The sequence below is a fragment of the Ahaetulla prasina genome, chromosome 1 (assembly GCF_028640845.1).
Source record: "Ahaetulla prasina isolate Xishuangbanna chromosome 1, ASM2864084v1, whole genome shotgun sequence".
Lineage (NCBI taxonomy): Eukaryota > Metazoa > Chordata > Lepidosauria > Squamata > Colubridae > Ahaetulla > Ahaetulla prasina.
The window spans coordinates 49,399,374-49,419,996 of NC_080539.1; the positions used below are offsets into that span (position 1 = coordinate 49,399,374).

The following is a 20,623-nucleotide window of genomic DNA, read 5'->3' on the forward strand; positions in this document are numbered from 1 at the left end:
TTTACAAGCAAGACCTAATAGATTACAGAACAGACCTTTCTGGAGATTACCGTTAGAAATGAAAGACAGTATGAGAAGTAGCTATAGATAGACTTCCATTTCATTATTTGCTTTTACAGCTGTGCAAATTACCAACTATTACTAAATTAATCTATCACTTCAATTTTTTCCTGTTAATCTTTTAAAGAATGCCACACCTCTGAAAATGACATAGATGCATTTTATATTTCCTACAACATACTAAATACTTTTTATTTTTAATGAAATCTAACCATTGGTCTCTAAAGTTCAATACTGTGAAGAGTGTTCTGGAAATGGCTCTCTATTACTTCAGGTGGGATATTTCTACTTCTCATACATACATATGGACATCCACAGTCAAATTGTGCAGGTCCGTCCGTCCCCGCTGAATTTCTGGAAGGGAGAGGTACTAGGAGGATTTTAGGGGGGAGGGAATGAGTGCTTTAGCATTTGGTCTAAAAACAACCCCCCAAAATTATTCTGCTTTCAATCCTTGCATCACTCACTTTGGATTATGTCTCTTAAGATATTGCACAAGGCCATTGACAGAACAGTAAACGCACACTGCAGATACATCATACATCAAGGTCTGACTCAGGCAAAATAATTCCCAGAGGGATAGTTGCATTACTTGTCACAGTAAAAATAACTAAGTGTCTTCTGGTACTTTAAAGACTAACATGGGTTTAATACTTTAAGATTTAAGATTTATAGACCATGGAAACTCATGTCATTAAAAAATTGTCAGTCTGGAAAGTGCTGTACGGCTCTTTTGTCAACACAAATCAATATATAAAAACTCGGGTATACTTGGAAGTCAGTTCAAGCATACTAAAAGTGATTTCTGAGAACCACAGCCAATGTTTTCAGGCATCAAGATGGTGTTATGCATGTATTTTTAAAGCCTCCTTCAGTCTAAAAACCAGAATCATTAGACACCGAATTTGCGTCTGTGTTTGTTCACGTGTGTCTATGTGGTAAATAGCAAATCCAAATAAATGTTCAACTCCATTCTGTCCTGTTAAGGTCTTCATGACCATCGGAACCACCATTACAAGGGGCTGCTTGGCAGTGGAGCTGTCCTCGGTGGCTATGAGAACTTTTCTTTCTGAGTGAGGGAAAGAGTTATTTTTGACTGGGATGACAGTAGAAGAAAAAAGAAAGTTTTTCTGTCCCTGTTTTGCTATGTTGATAGGAATTAGATTGGGGGCTGCCCTGCATTCAATAATGACTTGTTTTTTTTAAAAAAAAAAATCACATGTATAGTTGCTACATATGTCTAGTTTGGTCTTTAGCAATTTGACAAGAACACTGCAAAATTACAGAGCAGTCCTGCTTTTACTTATAGAATCAAAATAAAGTCAATGGTTAAGAATAAAAAAATAAAGGAGACAATTCACCATCAACTTAACTAAAATGTGTTCTTTGTTTACTTCTTTCACGTGGCATAAAGACATACACTGAGTACATTATATTTAACCATGGTTTAATTCATACATAATTCTAAACCATGAAGTAAGGTTTATAAATTATTATGTCTGAGTTCCATTTCCAGCCAATTCTAACCTTCAGTTTTACATCAACAATACATTTTACAAGATTCTCTTATTTCACTTAGAATTTACATAACAAAACTGTAGGTTAAATTTTTCAGGTCTGTTTTTCTATATGTAGTTTTGGTATTCACTTGCAATATATAGGCTTTACAATAATAAAAACCTATAGAAGATTGAAAGACTGTTTTTAATGTTCACTTGACCACTAGTCTTTTCAAGAGCTCTTTAGAGTGATTATTGGAATGTATTCCTATTATTCCTATTGTGATTATTGGAATTTATTCCTATTGTGCAAGTTTACATTTAGGCCAAAAAAACAAAATGCACCGGTACCGTATATGTGGTACCTTGCTCAATAGTAGTACCTGTGAGAGGGATCTTGGAGTCCTAGTGGATAACCATTTAGATATAAGCCAGCAGTGTGCAGCAGCTGCTAAAAAAGCCAACACAGTTCTGGGCTGCATAAACAGAGGGATAGAATCAAGATCACGTGAAGTGTTAGTACCACTTTATAATGCCTTGGTAAGGCCACACTTGGAATATTGCATCCAGTTTTGGTCGCCACAATGTAAAAAAGATGTTGAGACTCTAGAAAGAGTGCAGAGAAGAGCAACAAAGATGATTAGGGGATTGGAGGCTAAAACATATGAAGAACGGTTGCAGGAACTGGGTATGTCTAGTTTAATAAAAAGAAGGACTAGGGGAGACATGATAGCTGTGTTCCAATATCTCAGGGGCTGCCACAAAGAAGAGGGAGTCAGGCTGTTCTCCAACGCACCTGAGGGTAGAACAAGAAGCAATGGGTGGAAACTGATCAAAGAAAGAAGCAACTTAGAACTAAGGAGAAATTTCCTGACAGAACAATTAATAAGTGGAACGACTTGCCTGCAGAAGTTGTGAATGCTCCAACACTGGAAATTTTTAAGAAAATGTTGGATAACCATCTGACTGAGATGGTGTAGGGTTTCCTGCCTGGGCAGGGGGTTGGACTAGAAGGCCTCCAAGGTCCCTTCCAACTCTGTTGTTATGTTATGTTAAGTACTCTTCAGAGCTAATTGAAATAATAATAAAATGTGATTCATATAATTGTTTAGCCATGAGGCTTGGTGTGTGTTGTCTTTTGGATTAAACTCTAGCATTCTGTCTAATCTATTCTATGGAAAAAATCAATATTTTTCTTTATCCTTTATAATAAGTGTTTGTATTCCATATTCACACATACCTTCTTACTTACTTAGTGGGCCATGGTGGCACAGTGGTTAGAGTGCAGTACTGCAGGCTACTTCTGCTGACTGCCAGCTGTCTGAAATTTGGTAGATCAAATCTCACCAGCTCAAGGTTGACTCAGCCTTCCATCCTTCCAAAGTAAAATGAGTACTTGTCGGGGGCAATATGCTGACTCTGTAAACTGCTTAGAGAGGACTGTGAAGCACTGTGAAGCAGTATATAAGTCTAAGTGCTATTGCTATTGCTACTTATTATTATAAAGAATAATGAAGAAATGTGCTGAATTTGAAGTTGGGACTAAGGAAAAACAGTAACTGCATAATGTCTGAGAATATATCTCATCATGTGCTAGTTATGCACCAAAAACTTCCTACCTCTGTCAAGCTATTGCATGCTAAGAAGGAAAAAAGACATTTACAATAAAGTGTGAACAGGACAAGAGATGTAAGAGACTTTGAAGAGGCTAGAAAATGAATGAAAGGGAGATTAGACATTGAAGAGGATTCCTCCCTCCACCATTATTTAGTTTATAACTGGCAACTCAGCCTTGGTGACCAATAGCCTAGAAAGAAGCATTTCAAAATATTTAGTGCACTGTTTTTCAAACTTGGCAATTTTAAGATGTGTGGACCTCAACTGCAAGAATGCCCTAGCTAGCATGCTTAATGTTTGAAAAACACTGATTTAGAGAAATTCTGCTTTAATGAACACATTATAAATGTAGGTTGGAAATTTGTCCAGCAGTCTCCAAGATTTTGTACTTATCCCATTATTACTGTACCATTAGAGATACCTTAATGAAGCCTGTGTAATCCATGCTCCTTGATCTTGCGCAAGTATGGAACTTAACAGAAATGAAATAATTACATGTTCAAGAGAACTGAAATCTTACAGATAAAAAGTTAGCACAGAAGGGCAGAAATGTTAGACTTTTGATAAATGTCTTTGCTATACTAATGAATCTTTCTCGGTAAACTGAATAGCCATGCCCACATCATTAGACTCATGCATTGCCTAGCATTATGTTTTTTTATGAAATAATTTTATTAAAAGTTTAATTGCAACAAAGAAAAGAAAAATATATTCCTAATTTTATGGTTTTTAAATCAGTCTTTCATCAGTCATGATATTAAGATCGTTAACTTTTAAAAGACTATAAACAGAAAGCTGGCTGTATAGTTATATAGGAGAAAATGTGCAGTTCTGTAGTATTTGAGAAGCAGCAGGTGTTCATGTAATTAAACATAGAGTAGTAATACAAATCCACTTGGGAGGAGGCCTTGGGTTGCCCAGGAATGGGTGGTGTTGAGTCCAGCTCGCTCACATCACACTCTATAAAAGGGCTCAGAGGAGTCCATTGCCAACATATTTCTCTTGCAGAAATCATATTCTGGTCCTGGAATCATATGAAGCTGTGAGCAGCACCTAACTTAATAATTCTGTCTTATTCAACCTGTCCAGCCCAAGGGTGTTTCCCTGTTCTTATTTATTTTATTTTATTTTATTTTATTTTATTTGTCAACAAATACAAGAAAACAAGTAACACAGTAGACACAGACATGGAACCATGAAAAAAATTTGGCACTCAAAAATGGGATATTAACTGGCAAAACATAGCCATAAACACATAGAATGATTACATATAATTGGGAACAGTAGGACAGGGACGGTAGGCACATTGGTGCGCTTATACACGCCCCCTTAGGGACCTCTTAAAAAACATGAAGGTCCAAGGTAGACAGTTTAAGGTAAAAGGTATGGGGATTAGAGAGACTAACAACAGGATCAGGTAGATGGTTCCAGACATTTACTACTCTATTGCAAAAGTCATATTTCCTACAACCAAGATTAGAGCGAATTACATTGAGTTTAAATCTATTGATGGCCCTTGTGTTATTATGGTTGAAATTAAAGTATTCATTTACAGGTAGAACATTTTGGTAAATAATCTTATGAACTAAGCATAAGTCAAAACGTAGACATAATCACTTTGAGAAATAAACTGGCACTCAGAAAGCAGAATTATGCCTTTTACTGTTCATAAGGTAAAGGTAAAAGTTCCCCTCGCACATACATGCTAGTCATTGCCGACTCTAGGGGGCGGTGCTCATCTCTATTTCAAAGCCGAAGAGCCAATGCTGTCTGAAGACATCTCCATGGTCATGTGGCCGGCATGACTCAATTCCAAAGGCGTACGGAACACTGTTACCTTCCCACCAAAGGTGGTCCCTATTTTTTCTACTTGCATTTTTACATGCTTTTGAAATTGCTAGGTTTTATTTATTTATTTATTTATTTATTTATTTATTTTTATTTTTTGTCATAACATCATACATAAGCATAAGCATGAAGCAACAGTAGGACAGGAACGGTAGGCACGTTTGTGCTCTTATGCACGCCCCTTATAGACCTCTTAGGAAAGGGGTGAGGTCAATAGTAGACAGTTATTGGTTGAAGCTTTGGGGACTTTGAGAAGAGACCACAGAGTCAGGTAGTGTATTCCAAGCATTAACAACTCTGTTACTGAAGTCATATTTTCTGCAATCAAGATTGGAGCGGTTAACATTAAGTTTAAATCTATTGTTTGCTCTTGTATTGTTGTGATTGAAGCTGAAGTAGTCTTCAACAAGAAGGACATTGCAATAGATGATTCTATGAGTTAAACACAGATCCTGTTGGAGGCGGTGGAGTTCTAAGTTTTCTAAACCCAGGATTTCAAGTCTGGTGGCATAAGGTATTTTGTTGTATTCAGAGGAGTGGAGAACTCTTCTTGTAAAATATTTCTGGACATGTTCAATTGTACTGATGTCAGAAATGTGGTATGGGTTCCAGACAGGCGAGCTGTATTCAAGAATTGGTCTAGCAAATGTTTTGTAAGCTCTGGTTAGTAGTATAGTGTTTCTGGAGAAGAAGCTACGTAAGATTAGGTTTACAACTCTTAATGCCTTTTTTGCGATGTAGTTGCAGTGGGCTTTGGCACTTAAGTCATTGGATATGAAGACAGATTGGCAGAAGCTGGGACAAGTAACGGGAGCTCACTCCGTTACACGGCAGCACTAGGGATTCGAACTGCTGAGCTGCCGACCTTTCGATCGACAAGCTCAACGTCCTAGCCCCTGAGCCACCGCATCCCTTTTCTGTTCATAGATATCCCTAAAATAACAACTACATTTTCTGTAGTTTGAAAAAGCTACTTGATGCATAATAAGGGATATGATTGTATTTCCCACTTGTTTCATATTAGAATGCATATTATTTTAAAAGCCCTATCAAAACCAATATGTCAATAATAATCACAGCTCACATCATCATCATAATTAACACCATCAAATAACATTTATGTATCCCGGGTACTTGGAAAGGACTCAAAAGATGGATAAAAATGCCAAATCCAGTCTAAAGATCTGGCTATGTGACAAAACAATAACAAAAACAATAATAATAATCTCTCAATGACATGGTTGTGAGACTTGTGGGCTCTATAGAAGATCTGAGCTATGCCAGAAGTTCAACTGCATTGGACAGGTCTCATCAGAGAAACCAGATGAAAACTCTCTCTCTCTCATAAACAATATGGTGAATTACAATTTACAGAAACCCAAACTGATCAAGGTCAAAAGAATGCACTTGGTATTGGACATCTGGTGACAAATAGGCTACAGGACTCAGGACTATTTGCTGAGCAATAACAGCCAGCAGTTGCAGGATTACTGGAAGAAAAGATGTTTACCTGTCACAATAATACAAAGATTGAAAACAAAGAAGGTAATACAGATAATTCTCCATATACGACGGTTCACTTAGTGATCATTTGAAGTTACGACATAATCCTCCCAAGTACTTACAATACAGTCCCAAAGTTACGAATGTTGCAGCACCACGGCAGTCGTTCACCTTATGAACAACCGCAAAGACACTGCAATATTTGCCGTGCCTAATCCACTACCATCCCGGCAGGTCACCTTGCAAAGATCTAGTGAGCCTTCAGTTTCTTGGCATGGTTCTGTGGTTCAAGCCTATAGTGTGTTAGCAGAGAATGGAGGCTTAAAGTACCACAAGATCACACACTCTCATGGTACTTTAGGCCTCTGTTCTCTGCAAATGCACTCCTGGAGAAGATCTGTGGCAAAAGGCTTTACAAACAGAGGGAAGGCCTGAAGCACTGAATGAAGACTTCCCTCCATTTGCAAAGCTTTTTACCATCTTTTCAAAAAGCCTCTGCCACTGAGAATGGATACCAGGATGGGGATGTGTGTCCCTCTGGACCTCTGTTTAGGGTGGCAAAGGACTTTCCTCAAGGCCTTTGCTGACGAGAATGGAGCCTAGGAGGGATGCACATGCCCCTCCCGGGCTCTGTTCTCAGCGGCAAAGACTTTTTGCAAACACGACCTATAGGGATGCAATCTTTCACCCCAGCAGACGTCAGCAAGCTTTTGTTCAAGGCAAAACCAAGGCAGAGAGGCTGGAGAGGAGACAGCTCCTTTGATCATCAAGATTTATGTAAAGTAAGTGATGGTTGGGCAGGATGTGGGGGGAGCATAAAATATTTCAGTGGGTTGGGGGAGGCCTTGGGTGGTCAGAAGCACTAGCCCCCCCGGCCTTCCCCACCCTGAGATACCTCATGCACTTAATGATCAGTGCATTCGATTAGCGAATGTGTGGGTGAAAGCAGGGAATGATCACATTCAAATTATATGATCACTCCTATGAATCCTCCTGTTACGAATGTAGTTGGCAGGCACCATTACATTCATAACTCGAGGATTACCTGTAATGATCAATTATTACAAATCAGAAGATATCTGAAAAAAATGTACTAGTTCTGGAAAGAACATCCACAATTAGAAATAACAGACCAGCAGATCAACATTGATTTATAAAACAAAGCAAAGTATTCACAGAAGCAGAATTGGAAGTGCAAAGATTTACCCAGGGCAAAGAAATCAAAGCCTTGCCAGAAGCTCAGACTGTAGAGGTAAACCAGGGGGAATCAGCCATAGAAGGAGCCAGCATAATGTCAGAGTATGAATATTCATAAATTGAAATAGGTCAGCCAATGAATAGGCATAGTAACAGGCTCAGCCAATGAAGGCTATTTAGAAACAGAAACTTAAGCTAGAAGCCTCTTCTAGCTTGTGGCTCAACAGGCTAATGCAGTCTGTTATTAACACAGCTGCCTGTGTTACAATTACTGCAGGTTCGAGTCCACCAGGCCCAAGGTTGACTCAGCCTTCCATCCTTTATAAGGTAGGTAAAATGAGGACCCAGATTGTTGGGGGGCAATACAAGTTGACTTTGTATATAATATACAAATGGATGAGACTATTGCCTAACACAATGTAAGCCGCCCTGAGTCTTTGGAGAAGGGCGGGATATAAATTAAAAAAAAAAAAAGTCTGGGTATGGCTTAGGCAACTGAGTCTGTGCAGAAGCTTAACTGCTCTGTATAGAGGGGGCTCTCTTTGTATTAAGCTCTGTACTCAGCTTGAAATGAAACAAGCCTGGGCTTGCCTGCTCTGCTGAAATGAAACTAACTGTTCTCTCCTGCCTTGTGTTTTGCTTGTAACTGTTGAAGAAGAATCTATATTGGTATTGTACATTTATATATATTATTATGTATATAGAGAAGTTAATGAATCCTGCTGCATCAGTCTGCCTGTGTGTGCTTTCTGGATTTGATTTTTGCAACGAACTCTGACACACAACTATAAAATGGTTTTCATTCCTAAATCATTCATTCCTTAACAATCTAAGACCAAATAATACCTGATTGAGAAATATCATCTAGAAACAAGGAAGCACTGGAAATAATAAAGTAGCAAATAACAGCAATAGCCAAGAAAATCAGCAGATACAGAGCTCAAACTGCACACTTTAGCAGAATCTCCAATGTTAGTCAATTTCAGTCAAATTGTAGGAATTTAGCACCCACCCCCCTCCTAGAAGAATGAAATATTTAGAAAATATTTAAAAAGGCAGAATATATTTCCCTGGATGAGAAATGGAGAAACATGTTTTAAAGCAACTCCCCCCCACCTTTGTCAATGGGCCATTAAGGCCTGAGCCAGTCCATTGTCTACATGACAAAGATAGGATCAGCCCCTACCCATCTAGCAACAGAATCTTACCACATGGCAAGGCTCAGGCAAGCTTGAGAGACAACCTACAAGGCTAGCTAAGACCCCCACCCCCTGGGAGTCCGACAGCCAATCAGGATACTCTTCCTGTGCCCCAGAAAGTTCAAAGCTCAGAAAAAGCATAAAACCAGGGAGCACACAGGATCTCAGCCCTTTTCTGTTCAGGAACTCAAGCCATGTGATCCTGACCACCATTAAACCATCTTTCCAAGCAGTCTCCATGTTTCCAGTGTATTTGTCCCCACTTGGAACTGAACCCAGATGGATATTTCTTCCAACAATATCAAAAATGTTTTTACCAATCCATCAATGGAAAGAATGCTGTGAACCAGTCAACACTTGCCAAAGAAGAAATAGTGCAGTTCTAGGCACATCTATGGGACAAGACACAGAAATACAACAAGAATAGAGGGTGGATAAAGGAGGAGGATAAGAAAAAAAGCTGACATGAAAGAGCAGAAATGGTGAAGAAAAGGTCAAAGAAGATCAACATTGGTCTGCAATTTTTCTGGTTGAAGATGAACTACATGGTTTCTGGTTGAAACATATGACTGATATATACTCACTTGTTGCCAAGCAATTTAACAACATATTGTAATGAGGTGAAATTGAAGATTGGTTAAGATCAACCTGATAATGAAAGATCAAAAAGGCCAGCACCAGGCAACTACAATTATGGCTTACCCACAACTTTTCAATTGCTAATCAGTGTGGTAGGTGATGCAGTCCAACAGCATCTAGTTGAAAATAAGCTGTTTCCACCCGAGCAGAAAGGAAACTGCACAAAAAGCAGAGGAACAAAAGCTCAGTTCCTAATTGGCAAGATGATTCTGGAAAATTGCAAGAGAAGGAAGGCCAACCTGAATACAGCATGGATTGATTATAAGAAGGCATTTGTCTCCCTGCCGTATAATTGGATAATCAAGGACCTAGAAATAGAACTCTGTAGAAATAGCAGAAGCTTTGTACAAAATCAGTGGCACAATGGAAGACACAATTGTTGGTCAATGGTGATAGACAGGGAGGGGTTAAATCAAGAGAGGAATCTTTCAAGGAAACTCACTCTCACCACTGTTATTGGTCATTGCATTGATTCCTCTGTCAACCGTACCGAACAAGTCAGGCCATGGCTGTAAACATCAAAAAAGTCTGCCAGGCTATCCCATCATCTTTATATGGATGATCTGAAACTGTATGAAAAACTATCCACCCTTACCAATGACAGGGGAAAATACTGAAAAACTGAATAAATCAAGATGCCTTATAGAAATGACATCAAGAGTCTGGATGAAGACAATTACTACAGATACCTGGGCATCCTTCTAGCTGACAACAACAAGTGCATTGAAATCAAGAAGGTTAGAAGAGAATACATCATCAGGGTGAAGAAAGTCCAAACTCAATGAAGAAAATATCTCAAGGCAATTAACACCTGGGCATTTCTAGTATTAGGTACACAGCTGGAATAGAGGACTGGACTCAAGCAGAAATAAAAGTCCTGGATAGGGAGACCAGAAAAAAAATGACAATGAATCATGCCCTTAATCCATGCGGTAAAGTTGATAGATTCTACTAACCAAGGAATAGAATTGGGTGTGGAATGTTGCAAGTTACCAGATAATTGAAGAAGAAAAAAGGGCGTTGGAAGAGTATCTGAAGGACAGGGGAGAATGGAAATGTCTAAAAACAGGAAAATTGAAGAAAGAGACAAAGGGGCTAATTCTGGCTGCACAAGACCAAGCCTGAAAAACAATTGCACACAAAACCAGAATTGAGAAAACAACGACAGAAAGCAAATGTTGCCCCTGCAAAGAAGCTGAAGAACAGGGAACCACCTAGCTGGCTTTCTGCAAAACTGACTACAAACAACAACATGACAATGTAGCAACAATGGTGCATTAGAATACTGTATTTTTCAGAGTATAAAACACACCTTTTTCCCACCAAAAAGGGGGTGAAAATTTGGGTGCGTCTTATACACTGAATGTAGCCCCTCCCACCCACTGGCCCCCACCTTTTGGCCTCTGCCTCCCTGCAATTTACCTTCTTGCAGAAAGCAGCGAGAAGAAACAGCCCATTTCAGCTTCAGCACAGCCTAATTAGCACAAGTTGATTGTCCCTTGGATCAGTCTCCCGACTCTCAACTGTTTTGTGGGGGCCTCTGCTGCTTGCTGCAAGGAGATAAATTGCTGGGAACAGATTTTTTTTCTTGTGCTAATGAAGCTATGCTGAAAATGAAAATAAAGCAGGCTGTTTGCTGTTTGCTGCAATGAGGCAAAATTGCTGGGAGGCAGAGGCAGATTTCTTTTTCTTGTTTTCCTCACCAAAAAAGGTAGGTGTGTCTTATAGTCCGAAAAATACGGTATATGCAAGAAATACCATTTGCCTACAAGCAAGAACTGGTAGGACCACAAAATAAAGTACTAGCAAATGAAGAAGCTAAATGCTCTGGGACCTTAGAATTGAAACAGACTGGTACCTGCCACAAAGATCCCATATTTAAAAAAACTGTTGATAAGAATGACAAAGAAGCCTGGATAGAGGATGTGGCAGTATCTGGAGACAGCAATACAGAAAAGAAAGAATTGGAGGAAATCAAAAATACAAAGCCTTGCAAATAGAAGAAAAATGACTGGGATGAAAGAAAGCAAAGATAATATCAATACTAATAGTCTCCTTGGGTGAAGGCCCCAAACAGCTGGAACACTACTTGAACATCATTGGCATTATAAAATCACCATCAGTCAATTGCAAATGGTAGCTTCACTTGGGACAGCTTAAATCCTGCAAGGATGCCTTTTACACCATCAAACAACATCTGCCTATCACAGGTCCTTGGAAACGATTCGATAGGTGGGAAAAACCGCCAAATCTGATCTAAACATCTGGCTGACTGTGTGAACATTCCTAATGATTTTTATTATCCACTCACAGCTGAGGGTCTTAAAGCAAATTAAAAAACCAAGGAGACTTTTTGCTGGAATTCTCATTAAGTTTAATTTTAGTTACTCATAGAAACTATTCAGGTACCAGTTCTGACCAAGGAAATACTGATTGTTTTTCAATTGTTTCACTACTAATCCATCATCATCACATCAAACCTGCCTATTTTACTGTGGTAAATCATTATATAGCATAGTCGTTTTTCCTTGGGCAGCCTTGGCAATATGCAATTTAGTTTGATTGATGGCAATGGCAGAGCTTAATTTCAGTTATTATAAATAATTTTTTGCAGCATAGAAAGAGCCATAATTCCTGCATTTTTCCTATTGATTGCTAAACATTGTATCTTCCTCTGTTCCTTCTACATTTTAATTGACTCTTTTCCCCCAATTAAATACTTGGTTCACATTAGACCAGTAGATCATCAAATAAATCAATCCAGAATTCCCATTCCAGAAACAAATGACCTGGCTCAAATTATTGTATTTTGGACATAGTATGCATAGACTTTAAACTTTGGAAAGGGCTCTACTGCTGATAAAGTTGGAAAGATCATGTAGCAAAGTAGATGGATTCAATTACAGCTGTGATGGGTGCACTGTTGGAAGTTCTGAAAGACCAGATTATTGACAGATAATCATAGAGAAAATCTATTTATGTGGTTGCTCAGAGTCTACACCAACTTAACTATGCCACACAATTAACCAAAACCTGTCTCTATACACATACGCATTTATCTATGCTTTATTCTCAGTTTGTTGGTGTAATGGAATGTATGAGTGATCTTGGGAAAAAAGGGGAAGAGAGGCTGCCTAGAAAACAATCAGATAAGTGAAGTTGGGCCTCCAGTCATCTCAGCTCCACTTCAAGTTTTCTTTCCTATGTGACCTTGAAATACCCAAATCTGTTTAGAAACTATTAGTTGCATTCCATATGGAGAGTGGAACAATGGATCAAATGCAGTGAAGCATATTTTGTTGATATATTTATTGCAGGGCCATCTATGTTGGGTTCAAAAGGTCAAGATGGTGGCTGTGATTTTGAAAATGAAGACACCCCCCACCTCTTTTTTAACTGACCTTTTTTTTTAAGATGGTATCCTCTGAATGTGCTACACTACAAATCCTGAAGATGCAAAGAGGAGCAATGAGAGACCCAAGTCATGAGCATTCCATACCACAGGGAGCTGGACCTATCCCTCCTGTAACCCCAATTGGAACCAGCCATGGGGAAAGAGGAGAACCCACAAAATAATGCCTCCAGTCCAGAATGATCCTGTTCTGACCTAGGCTTCCTTAGAAATTAAACAGCACAAACTTAGTCCAGGCAAACCTCTTTAATGCATACGGCTGTAAATTTCATTTACAGTCTGCAAGGCTTGATAAACAGTCCTTCAGAGGAAGGTTATCAACACCCACCTATCTCACGTGGAACGCTGCCAAAGAGCTAATTTCCAGATGCAGGCAAGGGCGAACTTGGCACAGAATCACAAACAGAATTTTCAAATCTTGAATCACCCAGATGAACTAACTGCTTCCTGCAAAAGCTCACGTCCCGTTCGCTTCTCTTTTATGTCTTATGGGAGGGACCAATCATCTCCAAGCCTTACTCCCAAGTCGACCCTGTTTCCTTAATTGTTCCTGTCTCCTGGCAGCTCTGCGCATGTGCACACTGGGAATAGGTTCACGCTGTTCTTCTGCCTCGCTGATGTCAGACTCCAAAGACTCCAGAGGCAGCAAAGAACTACCAGATGGCCTTGGCTCCCTCTCTGCTTCCAACTCAGAGCCATCATCCAAGCCTTCCCCAGACTCCAGGACTGGCCCATGTTCCTCCCAAACCTCCTCACTGTCTGAATCTGCTGCTAGCTCTGCTGGCTGCCGGCGGCCACAACAGATCCCATGGTAGATAGTCTTGAAAGCTGCCAAGAAGTCTAGGCGAGCCAAGACAGTTGCATCATTTCTGTCCAAGGCCACTAGAGATCATCCATAAATGCCATCAGTGCCATCTCAGTAGTATACTCCAGCCTGAACCCAGACTGAAAAGGTCCTTTGGGAGATAGGGCGGTATATAAATATGAATAATAATAATAAATAAAGGTTCAGATAAAGACACTGCATTAAAGAAGCATAAAGTAAGTACATATGATTGGTCCAGTGATTTGGCTCAAACCAGCAAAGATAAAGAGGCACAGCATTTTAAAAATGGTTACTACAGGGTGGGGTTTTTTTTTCCTGTTTCATTTCAGTTTTGCAACTATAATTATTGGTAGATAATTAGTGAATTCTATGCTGGATCCTGTGTCAGTTTTGTTTCTTTTTCATACTGTACTTCAGGTGGGCTGCCTGTCTTTTTTTTTTTTAAAATAGAGTAATGTGCCTTTAGTTATCTGGAAACGGAAGCTGTAGCTGGCGTTCTTGCAGATATTAGCTAATTGGCACATCCAGCTGTTTTACTGTAGAATCAGTCCTAGAAAACCTGGGGCATATTTTTCAAAGCTAAACACTGGACAAAAGAAAAATGTAACTGTACTGAAAAACTGTGCTATTATTATTGCTGTTACCATTTTTGACAAAAGGATTTATGTGCAAAAGAGGATTTGTATGTATTCACTGTACTGAAAACATTCACCGTTTTATATCTGCTTGCTTTCACTCAAAGGCATTCCGGAAGTTCTCTAACAAAATATTAGTAAAAGCCTCCAAGAAGAAGCTTGCTGCTGTTTGTTTTAAGCCTGGGGATCCAGGAAATGTTCCACAACATTGGGTTCAGCACAAACAAGAAACTGCCTTGTGCTTAATATCATTATCCTGGACAGAGAGAAAGAAGCGGAGTTGTTTTTTTTAAAGCTGATCTTAATAGAAAGAAGAGTGGATCTGAGAAGAAATACTGGTCGTCTTATGAAATGAAGGATGCTACTTAATAGTAAGTGAAATCATTACAACAGACACAAAATGACCAATGGCTCCCCAGAAGAGTCCATTTTTGCTCCTTTATCATAAATCTTTTACTATAGATTGGTCTTTTGCCCCACATGTACAATATCTGCACTCTTCTAAGAGTTGTATGTTCTCCCAGGTATCTTTATCTGCATAAGTTTTTAGTAGAGAAAAATACCCTTCCCTTAGACCAGAAATGGAGGAATTGGTCCAGAGCTGAAATCCAGCAGCTTCTGACAGGTTCTGGAGAACTGGTAGCGGAAATTTTGAGTAGTTTGGAGAACCAGCAAATGCCACCTCTGGCTGGCCCGAGTGGGGTGGGAATGGGGATTTTGCAGTATCCTTCCCCTGGAGTGGGGAGGGAATGGAGTTTTTGCAGTATCCTCCCCCTGCCATGCCCACCAAGTCACACCATACCCATTGAATTTCACCACTGAATTGGTCTCCCATCTGTACTAACTAACAGCTGGGATTGGTGGGTGGTGGGGAAGAGAACCCAACATCTGGATTGCACAGCTTGCTCACCAATCCTCCACAATGTGCACAAATGTGCGAGACATGGAATATATTCTGAACAACACTTACTGGAAGCAGTCAGGATATTCTGCAAGGGCCACGTCCATTACATCCAAAGCATGTTGGTAGTGTTTTTGTGATGAAAAAAGGAGGGCCAACAAATGAAGAGAATTCATATCATCCTTACACAGTTTCAGTGCTTCTTGGAGATGTTCTATTGCATCAGAAATCTGCAAAGTCAATATTAAATGATTGCTCAGTTACTCATCCTTTCAGATCAGTTTCACTTGTCCTGGCCTTTTGACTACTACAAAATAAAAGGAGTCCCAAAGCTAAAATATCAACAAAGGGAGAATTATTAAAACCTAACTGCAAGGAGTAAACCAATTGAACTCCACAGCAGGAACATTAAAACATCTTTATACAATCCTAAAATCCTATAAAATAACACTTCAGGTAAGCTTGCTTGTATTTTAAACAGTAGCAGGTGATAAGTATGTTCAAAGCTGTTAAACAAAAACAGGAAGGAAGTTATTACTCAACTGATCTCTTAATCTTGTTATCTTTTCAATTTAACTATGTCTTGGTATGCAACACTATAAAGAAAGGGTGACCTACTTTACATTTATTTATTCGTTTATTGAATTTAAACTCCTCGGCATTCAACTAAATCTTGACTCACAAAGTATACAATTCATAGCAAGGAAAATTTCAGTGGTAAAAATTCCAGCATAATTGATTAGAAAAATGAAAGTAAAAAAGAATAATAACAGTTCAATGCAATACAATGTAAATCAAAAATTTGCTTTTCAAATATTTCCAAAATTTGAAAACCACTAGCTTCTCTAGTTATTTTATGTCTTCCATAAACATGCATAAGAAGAGTTTCAATGAAGTTATAATTCAAACATCAGAAAGTTAACAAAATATATACAGAGCAATATGCAATAATGAACCTAAAAAGTATTGAAGCACTTTCTGACTGCTGCTAAATCAATCCTATGAGAGATTTTTAAAAAAACCATCCTGAAGAAAGACGTGTAAAAAAAAATAAAAATCTATGCCCAAGAAAAAGAATTCATGTACTGTAGATGCCAGTACCCCATAGAAATAGTTCCGTTCCTTCAAGCCACCTGTCTTTATACCTACCTGCCTGATAAGAGCCAGCTGCAATGAGATATAGAGGATAATTTGGTGGTCTTCAGGTGCCAAATGATGAGCTCTGTAAAACATAAATGTAGCTTATGCAGCACTGCAAAAATTATTTACCATAAATTTACCAGAGAGGTAATTTCAAGGCTTTTGCCCTATTTTCCTTTCTTGTAATTTTAAACTGGATTTCAATTAGTAGCCTATCATACAGAGTTCCGCATCACCCTCACTCCAGCACAGTAGTAGAACTGCAATGAAAAGATCATTGGATAGAAAATAATTTTTGATTCCTCACATATTTTCCTTGCTATGATTCTAGTTCTAAAATAGACATAGAAAAGCAATGCAGTTCAAAACTTGAAATGTCTTTAATGATATTGCTCTGAGCAATTAAGAATGGGTGCATTCTTACTGTGATACTCTTCCCCTGATACTAAAGAGAATGTCTTGGTTTTAAAAAAAGCTTAAAAAGAGCCATTCTAATTTAACTGAATAAGAACTGATTACTACCAGGTTCATGGTATCGTCAAGTTTTTTATTGCCTTCAATAACTGTGTGAAGCAACAAATGTCAACAGGTGCATTTTTTTTCCTACTCTAGAACAGCATTAGCCAAACAAATGGCATCTGTAAAATTATCCTTTCCTTAAACAACTATTGATGGTAAAAAGGCAAAGGTAAAGGTTCCCCTCGCACATATGTGCTAGTCATTCCAAACTCTAGGGGGCAGTGCTCATCTCATTTCAAAGCCGAAGTGCCAGCGCTGCCTGAAGACGTCTCCATGGTCATGTGGCCGGCATGACTAAACGCCAAAGGCACACAGAATGCCGTTACCTTCCCACCAAAGGTGGTCCCTATTTTTCTACTTGCATTTTTTATTTGCTTTCGAACTGCTAGGTTGGCAGAAGCTGGGACAAGTAATGGGAGCTCACCCCGTTGCGCGGCAGTAGGGATTTGAACCGCTGAACTGCTGACCTTTGGATCGAAAAGCTCAGCGTCTTAGCCACTGAGCCAACACGTCCCTTTTATGATGGTACAAAAAGCATATTGTCCTTCTGGTCCAGCCTAGGGAATCTTCTGTCCATGAGGCAGGTTTAACCTCACACCTCTCTGTTCTGCCAAGACTGTATAAATAACTTTCCTTCTTGGCTTAGGTTATTGGGCTTAATAATATACAGTTATTATGAAAAGCTATGTTTTCCTTTGTTGTTTGTGTATGTTTTTTCTTTTGGAATTATCCCTGTATTTTTCTTGCCTTAAAATCTTGAGAATACAGATAGTCCCCTAGAAAACAAGACTACTAGTTCAGATTTTAGAATCTCTAACAGATGGACATTATCTACAGATTATAGTAAATTGAATCTTATCCCATCAAAGCTCTTAGAAAATAATTCAGCTTATTTTCAAAACATGTATGTACATATCCAGCATACTCAGCATTCCCATTTCTCTACCCTTGTAAGAATAGAATAGAATAGAATAGAATAGAATAGAATAGAATAGAATAGAATAGAATAGAATTTTTTATTGGCCAAGTGTGATTGGACACACAAGGAATTTGTCTTGGTGCATATGCTCTCAGTGTACATAAAAGAAAAGATACGTTCATCAAGGTACAACATTTACAACACAATTAATGGTCAGCATATCAATATAAATCTTGATAAATATAAATCAATATAAATCTTATAAAAATAAGCCTGGCCATTAGGGAGAAACCACAAATAAAAAGAACTCTTATCATATCTTACATCCCTCCGTGGAACTAAGAAGAATGCAGATTCTACAACTGTTGAGCAATTGGCAAGAACTCCTCCTTTAATTCCTCCACCAAATGGATTTACTAGCAATATGGCACAACTGACAATGCTCTCTTTGAGTTTGAAGACTGACATGAAGGTAATCTGAGGCATGCTGAGCCTCAGCCACTTAGTAGGTTAGAGATGACCTAGCACCTCTATTGTCCCTGGAATAATGTAGCAGGTCAAGAGAATGTCTTTGCTATTCTGGTGTGTCCTTGATTAGAACAACAAAACGCAGTTGCTGTTAGGAACACATTTATTTCCTTAAATGATGTCAAACAATTGGTGTACTTATGCATCGTTTAAACCAACCGATAGCAGTTACCCAAGGTTTCACAGAAGACTATTTCCCCAATCAGATCTAAAGTTGCCCCCGAGGCTCTCTCTCCTATTCAAAACTGGGTTCAAGAAATGTCAGGTCAAATTAATTGTTCAGCTAGCTCTGTAGTTCAATTAGGCTAGCACTGGCTAACCCCACTTCAAGCAGAAGTCTGTTAGCTAAGGATACAGGTATGGATCCAGGATGTCATAGAACATAGACTATAGAACACAGAATAATAGAGCTAGAAGGAACCTCAGAAAGCTTCTACTCCAACTCCTGCTTGAACAGGAAACCCTATACCATTTCAGAGAAATGGCTGTCCAGTCTCTTTTTGAGAATCTCCAGTGATGGACCACCCACAACTTCTGAAAGCAAGGCATTCCACTGGTTGATTACTCTCACCATTAGGAAATTTCTTCTTGGTTCTACAGTAAGTTGCTTCTCTCCTTGGTTAGTTTCCAACCTTTGTGTCTTGTCTTACCTTGCTTTGCCTTTTTTGTCTTGCCTTTAGATCTGCCTTTTGGTGCTTTGGAAAGTAGTTTGAACCCCTCATCTTTGTAGGAACCCCTCAAATATTGGAACAATGCTATCCTTCATGCTAACATGCATGTAGGCCAACAGTGATATATTACATACAAACAATACACTCTGCCATGATCTATAACCTTTTAAATAATTGTTCTTGGATCCATCTTCCGAGTTTTGTTCTGTTTTATTAGTTTGTTCTTTGCAGGATTTAGCTCTAAGAAATTAGCTGTACCCAACTCTCAAAATAGCCTCATTTGACAAACAGTACTTATAACTCTGGCCCATTAAAATGAATGCCATAGAACCAGGAAAGAACATTCAAAGGCCACCTTATGCAACCCTTTGACAATCCAGGAATCAACTGCTCTGGCAGACAGCCATCCTGACTCTACTTAAAAGTGTTTTATGTAGGGAAGGCCATCTTTTGAGACAATTTATTACATTGCCAGTCTGCCTATACTGCTCAGCCATTTCAATTCATTTGCTCAGATCCTGTTTTCTGAAACAATAGAAATCTGCCCCTTTAATTATGTGACCGACTTTCAAATATTTGAACATAGTTATCTCTTCCATCTTAATAGCATTTTTCCCAGGCTAAATATGCTTCAGTCTTCCCTCATTGTTTTGGGTTTTTTTTTTTGCATTTTCTGTCTGAGCATATTCCAGTTTATTCATAGTCTTTTTTTTTAAAAAAAAGGTATCCAGTTTAATTAATGACAAAGAAATCCGCAAACATGCCTGCACAACTGGTGTCCTATTAAGCTACAGGAGAGCCAACAAGCTATGCATCTGTAATCTGTTAGATTGACAGCTCCTTTTTTATACATGCTTAAGCACTTAACAAAACCAGGAAGCTTCTTCATATATCCAAAAACCTCTTGTGTTTTGGATGATTCTACCTTTTGGGGATTATGGAAGCTGAAAAATGGACTATTATTTTATAAGATATTAAGCTTATAGTGTTCAAGAAATGCTCAAGAAATTATTTCCTTAATTTATTGTATTATGACATCTTAGTGAAATATCCATTATATGCATAATGGAAAAATTTCCAATATTGGGGAGGGGGCCATCGTTCAATGGTAGAATACAGACCTCCACAAAGAAGATCGGAGGTTCAATCTTTGGTCATGTAATTTCTTTCTTTCTAACCTGCTTTAGTGTTAGCCCACTGAAGGGAAGTCTTCTAGGTGGTTTAATTGAAGAGTAAGACGCTAGGGAGGCTGTAGACTTCTGAAAAATTTATTGTACAAAATCAGGGTACTTACACAATCCTTGACCGCTTCATAACTAAATAAATGCAGAAACACCACTCTCTACACAGAACATTCTGAAATTCTTTTTTTAAAAACAAATTTTAAGTAGGCCTTCTATACTCACCTCTGTGAAATTATGCCTGTTTTGCATGGCCTTGACTTTTTTCAGAGCCACTATTCATCTCCAGCCAAAGTAATGTTTTTAATACTAACTCACGATTCTGCATC

The 20,623-nt window shown here is 38.7% G+C and overlaps 1 protein-coding gene across 2 annotated transcripts in view; it reads right to left on the reverse strand.

Moving 5' to 3' along the window:
- The window catches only part of TTC7A (tetratricopeptide repeat domain 7A), a 197,774-nt gene that overhangs the window by 95,707 nt on the left and 81,444 nt on the right, over nt 1–20,623 (reverse strand). For both annotated transcript variants that reach the window (XM_058165184.1, XM_058165183.1), the window contains 2 exons: nt 16,486–16,558; nt 15,406–15,566 (listed from right to left, as the gene is read on the reverse strand). In XM_058165184.1, the coding sequence (XP_058021167.1) occupies nt 15,406–15,566; nt 16,486–16,558 (234 nt within the window). The remainder of the gene's footprint in view (nt 1–15,405; nt 15,567–16,485; nt 16,559–20,623) is intronic.